This window comes from Blennius ocellaris (genome assembly GCF_963422515.1).
Source record: "Blennius ocellaris genome assembly, chromosome: 13".
Lineage (NCBI taxonomy): Eukaryota > Metazoa > Chordata > Actinopteri > Blenniiformes > Blenniidae > Blennius > Blennius ocellaris.
This window is the reverse complement of record NC_137662.1, coordinates 89,106-100,068: the sequence shown is the minus strand read 5'-3', so window position 1 is coordinate 100,068 and position 10,963 is coordinate 89,106. Positions and strand designations below refer to the sequence as shown.

Below are 10,963 nucleotides of genomic sequence, written 5' to 3'. Positions count from 1 at the left end.
GTAAAGAGAAAGTTGTCAAGATTGAATACGAGGTTATATTGGTTAAACTGGATCCAGGCCCTTCTGACGTCATCAACTCTGTGTAACCTACCTTGTTGCACCAATGCGCCCTTTGTCCCGCCCTCTTCACGTGTGATTAAATAATAAAACGTATTTTTTTCAAACAATCCTGGATTTAGATGAGATTATAATAACAGTGCGAGTAGAAGTGTGCAAATGTGAGAGATATTGTTTTAATCCAGGTCCCGATGACTCATGAATCGACCCTTCCAGCCTCGCGTCAATCAAAACGAGTCATGTTAGGTTGAGAGCGCAGAGCTTTTCCACGTCAGTGTGTTTACCAGAAGAACTGACAGATACACAAAACTCCACTTTTTCTTCTCCCATGGAGCCCATTCTGCACGGTCTATGAAGTAACGGCGTCTGGACACATCCCTCCATCACCCAGTGGAATGACAGACATTTTCACCTCGTCTTTTTATCGTTTTCAGCTGAACTTTGCTCTTCTTCATTCACTGTTAGCCGGCTAGCTGGCTAGCATTAGCCGCAGCAGGACTCCATCTTCGACACATCAGCCTCACACAGGTACAAGAAAGGTAATAACACCGTCCGTGGAGCACCGGAGGCTCGTGTCTGTGCGTGTGGGACTCTCCGGGTGTAGGTTTAGTGAAGGTGGAGATGAAGCAGAGCAATCAGAGGGTTGGATGATGGAGACTGCAGCCGGCGGGCAGGCTAGCACGCAGAGCTAGGTGGCTAGCAGCAAGGGAAGGCTGGAATATCTGATCAAACTGTTCAATGTGTGACCCAAACTGCAAGTATAGACTTAAATATCTGATCTAAAGTAGGCTGACAAAACGGATTTAAATCCAGGAAACCTCTCGGCTCAATATAAAACCTGTAAATGATGACAACTCCTCAGCATTAGCAAAATGTGAAACTACATCATCACGTTCACATTTAATGCTCTCTCATAACCTCGATGTTTTAATGGAGTAAAGCACTTTGATCAATATGTGATTTCTCACAGCAACTGCTGCTTTGTGTTATAATTTCAAGGCCTCCAAACGGCAGCGAGTTCTTCAGGTACATGCTGAAATGTCATGCATCATGTGGATTTAATCCTCCCCTCAATCAATCTCAATACCACTTTTGCTAACAATCACTTATCTATGACTGCTGATCGCTAGACCTCCATTCTCACCCTTCTACTGTGACCTGTCCATCCAATAATTGACGAATCGCAGCCTCTTCTGTTGAAGATGTACGTGTTTACATTGTACAGTCATCTCACAGGCCAGAGGAGATCCTCTGTGGCTCCGTTTTGGCCCACAGACCACATGTTTGACCCCCCTGAACCCTCCCCTCAGCTGTGTACCATAGTTCTCATCAGAATACTCCACTGTGGCAGGAAATCACATCTAAACACTTTAAAAGATGAAGAAACATTATGCGTCACTCAAATACAGTAAAGTGATCTAAGTGACTCAGTGTTCAACATTAACTGGTCCAACTGAAACACACACACACACACACACACACACACACACACACACACACACACACACACACACACACACACACACACACACACACACACACACACACACCCTGCTTATCCATTGAAAATACTTTGTATCTGTACATTTCCCTCCTGAAGAGTCTATAGTTTACTTAATTCAAACTGGCGTCAGTCTTCTGTTGCAAGTTTTTTTTAATTGTCTTCATTGACTTTTTTTTTGGTAATATCCATTCTGATAATTGCATATTTGTGCAGTCAATAACCACATGTACAATTAAAAAAAAATTTGCGTAAAAGGTTAGCTACCACTGCGTTATTATTTCATATGTTATTAACATATAAAAAGCCTGAAATCTTACATCTTCCACTCGTTCATTTGGAAGAAACAGGAGCATGTAGATATTCTAAACACACTGATAATGGGTGAGCCGAGTCACGTGTCTTGTCTCTGGGTGGATGTCAGAGGGCTGAGATGTGTTTCATTAGGGCCCGAGCAGAGGTGCTCACGTCCCTATTGGAACGCAAGAGACCATGATCACTTTACCGTCTTCTACTGCACAAAGTGCTGCATTGTTGACGGCCTCAACGTGTGTGAATCTTCACGTCAGAGGCGGTGGACCATTTTACCTGTTAGCCATTCCACAGGTGTCTCACAAAATGGCTCCATAGCGTTTAACGTCTGAACGGGCAACGTGATTAACACGTTTCGTCTATTCCCGAGAAATGTGGTGGAGATATGCGGCCCGTCAAGCCGCACGGAAATGTCACCGACACCCATACTCACAACCCGACAGGAGGGCCGCCATTTTGCACCACGCGTGAAGCACAGTCCTCCGAAGGAGTGAGGCTGAGATTTGACCAGTTCATACAACAGGCCTTCCTGATGAAAACGTATCACAATGAGACTCTAATGTGATGGGCGTGGCCTCGGCGCTCCAATCAATATCTGATGGTTCGCCATGGAACAGGAAGTGATGTGAGACTCTGCTCTACATGCTGCAATCTGCCTGAAACCTCTCGTGTGTCATCGCAGTGCTGCCCTGAACACATCCATGCGCTAATGTCCCTTCACAGTCACAGCGCCACCTATTGGTAGGAGGACATTGAAGGATTTATGTTTTTCCTGAAGCACGGCCCCCAAACTCTGTCCTGTCATCCTTGAGACTGGTCGGGAACTGAATCATGACGCCCAGACGCTAAACTCAACAGGGAGTCTGCCGTTTGCTGTGAACTGTGAAAATGTGGTGTTGAATTCTTCCTGCAAGGTAGGAGGATCTCATTCATCATCTCATTCATCTCATTCAGTGGTATTGAAATGAAACGATTTATGAGGAGAAACATTTTCAAACTGTCATTTCACATCTTGAGATAAATGTGGAAGTGAAGTGAGATCTTGTAATAGATGAACTAAAGTCTGTGACACATCCCACTCCTTCCGTTGCACACTGCGTCTCAGGGATAGATGCAGCTCTCGGAAAAATAAACTCTGAACACAACCCAAAAATATTCAACTCAGATGAAGAGGCTAATTAAACTCAGAACAACACCAAGTACCAACTGGTTTACCTGGAGGCTCTGATATGTGGAGAGAAACAGACAAGAAAAACAACACAATGAAGGTGCTTCACGATTAAAGTCACTAAAACTAGTAAAATGGCAAAAACTGTTAAATGCAGCTAAAACCCTTTGGATTTATAACAGTTAATATGGTGAAACATGATAAAAACCAGTTACACTTTAATAAATTGTAACTTCGTCTTCATTATATTTCATTAACTCCATTCAAGCTCCAGTTTTGGTAAATATAACGAAGTAGTAGATGTAAATGTATGAGCTTTCAAACATGAATGGTCTTTTTAAGCACTAGAGGTTTGTGACATTTCAAGCTGAGCTTTCAGTGATTGAGTTTGATTTCAGGGCCGTAAAGAGAAAGCATGTTCTACTGAGTCTGTCAGTCACAAGTGATGAAGAAAAGGCTTTTACTCGAAGGTAGAGATGTGAACTTTTCTCTTTTGAACCCATAAGGTACCAATATACCTGGGAATCAATACTGGTACTCAATGGTACCAATTTTCTGTACTTTTGTGTGTTTATGTGGTAATAAATGTCAATTTGCTTCATAATTTAAATAATCCATATTTATTTCTCAATATGTACACTTGAACAAATACTGTATATCAAAAAAACATCTAACTGTTTGTATTCTAAGTTGGGATTTAGCATGAACATCGTCCCTGCAGGATCTGGAGGTTAGCATTAGCATCGTCCCTGCAGGATCTGGAGGTTAGCATTAGCATCGTCCCTGCAGAATCTGGTGGTTAGCATTAGCATCGTCCCTGCAGGATCTGGTGGTTAGCATAAGCATCGTCCCTGCAGGATCTGGAGGTTAGCATAAGCATCGTCCCTGCAGGATCTGGAGGTTAGCATTAGCATCGTCCCTGCAGGATCTGGAGGTTAGCATTAGCATTGTCCCTACAGGACTGTGGAGGATAGGTTTTAGATTTAGATGTTTTAGTCAGGAAGTCCATTCCACAGTTTGCAGCCAGTTAGCAGGCTATGTAGTAGCACTGTGCTATCCAACTTTTCGACATGTCGCTGTTTTGGACATATTTTACATTTAAAACATTGTAAAGCAACACAGCAACGTGCAACATGAGCAAAGCAACACAGCAACGTGCAATGTTAGCAAAGCCGTAGTACAGCTCTGCAGCCAGATGTCGGCGTTGTAAAACTCCAGACATCAAAACAATGAGCAGCAGCTCCTCCAGGCTGTCAGCAGGAGATTCACTCCTCCGTGAAGCTGCGTCCTCCTCCACGCTAAACTCCCTGAAAATAGTCCCAGTGGTTGGAGCTGCTTTAGAGCTGGAAACATTGTGTTGCTGCTGCGTTGATAAAGAATTTCTCCAGGGATTAATGAAATGATTCTGAGGTTTTAAAGATAGAACTAGTTTATTATGGGATGATGACGTCACGCAGACCCCCACATTGTCCACATGGAACTAAAATACTTTGTACTGCTTCCTTTTCTCACCTTCTACTAACCTCAAGTGGTCTGTAGAGAGAAAACATGTAAACATTCCTACATTTATTACTTTACTGTAGAGAGGAGTTTATTACATCCTCATATAAAATCAACAATGATGATAATAATAATAATAATAATAATATTGAAGCAAACAGCTCTGGCATTGGAATAGTATCAGTATCGGCAGATCTCCACATTCGGGTATCGGGATCGAATAGGAAGTGAGAAAATGTGGATCGGTGTCTCCCTATGACGGATATTGAACCCACTGCTCAGAATTGATGTCAATCAGCAGGACTGTGACATCACGCCACACCCTGATGCCTCCTGAGAGCGCCGCCATCTTGGCGAGGTCACCTGCTCATGCTAAACAAAGATCCCAGGCTAGAAAATCCACAAAAACATTGGTAGCTCGCTTGCTAGTCCACGTAGCAACACTGAAATACAGAGTTTTAAAGCTCAGGTAAAGCTCTATCCTGTGGAAAACTTTTCCCCCCCTTTTGAGTTCGAGCGAGTGACCTCCTCAAGATGGCGGCGCTGTAGGCACGTCACAGGTGGCGCCATGAGGCAAGTAGTGTTTTATATCTATGGTCGTATTCCACTTTCACCGTCTATATCTGTAGTTTAATAGTTTAATTAACATGTGATTCCTCATCAGTCCACTAGGATGCCAGGTTCGCTCCAATTTCTTCACCTTTATAGTGGTTTATAGAGGGCAACAGCGCCCTCCTGTGGCCTGGCAGACTAACTACGTTGTTGTCAGTGTGTCTGCTGCTGCAGTGGAAACGTACACTTTTTCTTTTACGGATTCGGTGTTGTCACGTGGAAATGGGACCTCAGTCACTGGCGTGTTTTTATCAATACGTATATTTGAGGTCTGCTCCCATCCTACCTTCAGACCTACATCAGTCACAGAAACTCCGACTCTTCTTAATCTTCTTGTACTGTCTGTTCCTAAAGTCAGGACTGAACTGAGGCCTTCAGGTTTGCGGCTCCATCTGCTTGGAACGAACTATAAACAAAAACCCCTGAAACTCAAAAGCCTGGTTTCACTGGACGAGCCAACCTTTCTTGCCTGGTTTAAAATGCTTTAGAATCTTTTCACTATGCAGTTTTCTCTGACAGCAGTGACTTCCTGGTCACGTTGTACCTGTTTCCTCTGTGCTTACTGAGCCAACGGTACAATGTTGAAACCTAATATGAGATTAAAGCAGAAGGTGGCTGGTTGAGAGCAGACTGGTGAGCGTTTTCACCGACCGTCCAGCCTCGGCTCATCATGCAGTCGTCCTTGTGTTGTTCTCAATAGGCTCCACCGGGAAGTGAAACGGCTGAGCAGACCACTCTCTGCCCTCCAACGTAAAAGCATTAACTGCCGCCACTTTCACGACATCAGCAAAAGGTTAATCCAGTCATTTTGAGCCACAATGCCTGTCAAATATGAACAGCGTGTCTTTTTGATTCTGTTTGGTTATCCATATTGGTTTCAGGTATTTGTCAGGGTACGCATGGAAATCCGTGGTTTTCCCATTGCTGTGCTCTGAAGAGGAAGAACTCCTCAGGCATCTTTAATATCAGACTAAAACACACATAACTCCCCTCCTCTGTTGGGAAGTGAGACAACTTTAAGCCGCGCCGGGCTGCAGGCGCTCACTGAGCTCTTCACCAGATGCAACCTTCTCAGTGGTTTTTGGAATCTTTCAGGAGTCCAACGTTTTATTTCTGTGTTCACACTTTTGTCAGGTTGAGTAAAACACGGCCTGCTGCCGTTGCCCTGCTGGAGAGGTTTATTTGTGGAAGCGTGAACACTGCAGCGGGAACCAGATCACCAAGCAGTTTTAACGAGCTTGTCCTGAACTGGAAGGTACGTCAACCTCCCAGAGACGCCGCTGCAGCCCAGTCTGCTGGCAGCGGGGCCAGGTGGTGATGTACCAGTATGCAACGGGAGCTACATGGTGGGCGCTCAAGCCCCCAGCTTTTCTCCATTGTGCTTTTGGCTTCACTGTAAGTTTCAGTTCAGACAGGTTTGTGCATTCAGAGCATTGATGTCAGCCTTTTTTTTTTTAATGCTTAGTTTTTATTCAAATATTGTTTTTCAAAAAGAACACAATGTGAAGCACATAAACATAAAAGCAGACACACATCAATGGCCAAATTCAGACTCTTTACATGGAGTGTGAAGAAATAAGAAGAATAAAGTTCATCGGATGCAGCAGAGAGATACGAGTTCAAACATTGTTTGAAATCAAGGGTGAAGGGAGACCAGTAATCACGTCCTTATTCTGACCTATATTCAATCCATTCCTTCTTCCTTGTGATGTAAACATCTTTCCTCGATCTCCAGAGGAAAGTGAATGTTTCTGTCTCGTGACGTTATTTCGTGATTCGGTCCAGTGACCCACTGCAGGCAGGTTTGTTTGTAGACATTTGCTTTCTTGGCTGCTGTTGTTAAAATTTTAAGGAGGTATTTGTTAGGTCTTGTTGTTTCTCCTGTCTGTGGTATTTGTTGACCAAGAATCTGATTTAGGATTCCCCCCCCAAAATATGTGTGCTTCTCCAACCCCACAGCCTCTCCAGCATGTTGAGGTTCACTGGAGTGAGGTACTTTATTAGTGGTGACCAAAGAGGAGCAATGGATTCATGGCAGAACATTGAGGAGGACACAGGCTCACTCATATTCTCCCATTTTGATATAGTGTATACAGTGGTTCCCCTTCCTTTTCTAATCCCCCCATAGCGTTTTGACACGACTGATTTTGGGCCACTTGTATATGCCACTGTTAATATTTGTGTGATTTCACGAGGTTCTGTGGTTATTTCAGTTTTATTCATTTCTTTTACAAAATGCGGGTCAACCGGTTTTAATTCAATCTCAGTTAAATATCAGTGGAAACATAAATCATGACCAAGTTCAGTGCAATCGTAGGCTATATGGCTCATTTCCCATCTCTGACCTTTAGGGGGCAGTGTTGTGATCAGTCCTGCGCAGTTTTCTGTGAGTGAGTGAAAGGAAGTGACGTTAACCTGCGTTTTCTAGCGTTTACACTCTTACACAACCGATTGTGATTGTAATACTGTGATTTTCTACTGTGGCTGAGGTGTTTTTAAAGCTCCGCCTCTGACTGATCTGCTGCAGGTGAGCAGTGGAAATCATTTCCTGTTCCTGATCGGGGTGGAATGAAGAGCTGCTCCACCAGTTGTGAACACACCCTGTGACTTTCACAGAGGCTTGTCGACCTTGGTTGTGTTCCTCCTTTTTGCATTTGGCCAGATTGTGATCTGTCCCAGCTCGTATGTCAGCCGGTAACCTCTGAACTCTCCACGAGTGAAGCTTCTGGGTTTTGATGACTTGTGCTAACACATCTTCAGTTTGAACCAAGATGTACCATTGTATGTAATCCGCTTCCATTAGAAAACCTTTAAAAACAATACCGCTGTTCCAGCACATCATGTGATGTTTGCTGTAAGGTCCCTGAAATATCACTTTGAAGCACGTCACCAGTTTCATGTGTGGCGAGTTTCTTTATTGTTTTCCAGTGAAATTCGGTGCAGCGACTGGAGGAAAGACGTGCTTTGCCAAAGGAGTAATACACCTTTTCCATTCACAGACTGCCATCATTTTAAATTGATTGGTTTTGAAGAAGCAGAAGAAATATGCAAGTCAATAAAAAATGGAGACTGATATTGAAATAAAGTTGAATTGAATTGTCAGAAGAGTTTCAGACGGAGAGATCAGATTGTCCAGTTTCCACATCCACATGCCTACATCCTCCTCGTTTAGTGCGATGAGGAAAAGAGCAGCACTTCTCCTCCCGTCTCGCTCTGACGGACATTTTTCCTCTGAAGATCCCTGAGAAGCGTCACACGGTGACGTTACGTAACTTAAGCACAGTCTTCAGATGAAGCGTCTTATTGTATCACCGTTAAGTGTTTCACACAGCTACTGAAAACACTGGAGCTCCTTTGTGGGCTTTATGGGAACAGAGGCTGGAATAGCGCTTTCTTTACCTTGTTTGTGTTTTGAATTCCGACATTGAGCGGCAGACGGATCTGGACCCGAGGAACCACCGGTGTCCCATTTTAACACTTCCACGGGGTGAAAACCAAGCGCGAGGAGGTCAAACGGCTGGAGTCCAACCATGTTCCAGACCCTTCTGAGCGGCGGACCCCCGATGAGAAGTGTCACCGATACTGAGCATGTCCTCTTTGTGTTTCTCTGCCAGACCCCAGCATGGTGGACAAGAACATCTATATTGTTCAGGGTGAAATCGCCACTGTAGTCGGAGCCATAAAGAGGAACTCCAGATGGAATACCCACACTCCACTGGTAGGTTCTAGCTCCATTCACGCCACATGTTCTACACAGTTTTTGTATTGATGCAAGAAGATGCACTTTTCCCGAACTAATCCTTGATTTTCATGACTTCCTGAAGCCATCACGTGCTAATTCTGTGGTTTTTCTCTCCAGGACGAAGAGCAAGATCCTCTCCTCCACAGCTTTGGGCACCTGAAGGACATCCTCAACAGCATAAAAGGTACTTTAGAAGGTGTGACACCAGCCTGAGTCACTGCTGGGGGGGGGGGGGGCAGGTGAGAGGAGGAGCCACACTGAGGTTGAAGGCCGTTCCAGAGGCAGTGGTTGCTCCAGTGGTCTCCACGGCTTCGCTTCAACACGATTCCATTCAGTTTCTCAGTGTTGAAAAGAAACGAGCGAGGTGTTTCGTGGGTTTTCACTCGGTTTTCTTCATGGGATCACAGAAAGAAATCTGTCTTTAGTAATTGATGTTTTCTTTTTTGTTGTCGTCGTCGTCGTCTCTCTCTCTCGCAGCAATCATGCAGTTCTAGGTTTCAAAAAGGTTTCATGACCCCCGTTACCACAGAAAATGGGGGTTTTCTCTCAACACTGTAAAAACCCCGACATACCTAAAGTTCCTGCCCCCCCCCCCCCCCCTTCCTCCCTCCACACAGACCTAAACTGACTCTGAGGACAGTTGTGCATGTTGTCATGCCTTTGCGATGAGAGTCGGCAGCTCCCACAGTCCTGCTGCTCCAGTTGTAGAAGATGTGAGCAATGGGAAAGATGTAACACATGGAGCCGTGCAGAACTGATGCCCCCCCCCACCGCTGCTGCCACCCCCCCCTCCCCTCCAGGGAATAACACAATGAGATGGACAGGCGCTGCTGGCTGAGGAGGTTAACCCTCCTCTCTCCTCTTTCCTCTCCCTGTAAACCCTCCACTTCTGCTCACTGTATTTGAGCAGAGTGGAAATCACATATAAAATTGTAATTTTCTTCTTTTCTTTTTTTCTGTCTTTGTGGGACATTTGCATGAAGTAATGAGTTCATGTCAAGGCTGTTGGAAGGCCTTGTTCCAAGCTTAAGCCCAACTCTCCTGTGCCTCTCAGACGTTACATCCGTGGCCTGATGAGAAACAAAATGGAGATGAAATCGCCCACAGTAAAGCTGAACGCCGTTCTGGAGACGCTGATCAATTTGTTTTGTTTCTGCAGCGGCATAACGGCCTAATAGAGCTCCTCGCTGTGCCTCCCGAAGACAACGGGCAGTGTTTTGGTGGGCGATCTTGCGGGTGGGCTGTGTTTTGCTGCTGCTTTTGAGGCTTTGCAGTGGCCCAGCTGTCTGCCTAATGAAAGCTCAGTAATTCCATTCACTCTGGTGTGTATCTCTGCTCTGTAACAACAAAAGCCAACCGGCAAAGGAAATCTGAATTAGTCCCCACAAGGTTTCTCAGCGCCTCTCCGCCTTTCTTCTCTCGCCCCCCCCCCCCCCCCCCCCCCCCCCCTCCATCTCTATCACTGGCTGAGGTTTCACTGTTCTGCCGGAGCTCGGCTGATTGACGGCACCATGTGCCACTGAGCTGGACAGGAGTGCAGCTGGAAGTATATCATCTGCAACTTTGGTTGGGTAAATATAGCAGGGAGTCCTTGTCAGGCGGAGAGATGGATTGTTCTGGGAAAGGAAGTGTTGTCTCTCTTTTCAGAAAGCAGGAACAAGTTTTCTTCAACTATTTTGGAGGAAAAAAAGAAGAAGAAGAAGAAGAGACTCTTCTCTCGTTGGTGGAACAATGAGAGCACAGTGGAGGGAGTTGGCTTGGCCACGGACCATGTGTCGTAATGCCTCAGCTCCACCTCACACAGGAAGCAAACGTCTTCCCTCTCATTGGGACGGATGGAGCTGGACACCCAATCCCTCCGTCCATAACCTTATTAAAAGCATAGAATTGAGTTATCCACCGCGCTGTGGCCTCCATGTGTCTTTAAGTGTGGACACCCAAGTGCCAACACACACACACACACACACACACACACACACACACAATATGACATAATGAGCCTTGTGATATTCGACTTGATCCGTATTTGTGTTGGAACAGTTGGCTAAGTGGTAGCAGTAGCTCTCGCGAT

The 10,963-nt window shown here is 45.2% G+C and overlaps 1 protein-coding gene across 1 annotated transcript in view; it reads left to right on the top strand.

The window, feature by feature from the left end:
* Positions 1-347: 347 nt before the first annotated feature.
* The window catches only part of LOC308138271 (Golgi-specific brefeldin A-resistance guanine nucleotide exchange factor 1-like), a gene marked incomplete at its 3' end in the record, with an annotated part of 97,951 nt that continues 87,335 nt past the window's right edge, over positions 348-10,963 (top strand). Inside the window, exons 1-3 of the mRNA XM_080507353.1 lie at positions 348-596; positions 8,765-8,868; positions 9,010-9,076. Coding sequence (XP_080363479.1) covers positions 8,773-8,868; positions 9,010-9,076 — 163 coding nt within the window. The remainder of the gene's footprint in view (positions 597-8,764; positions 8,869-9,009; positions 9,077-10,963) is intronic.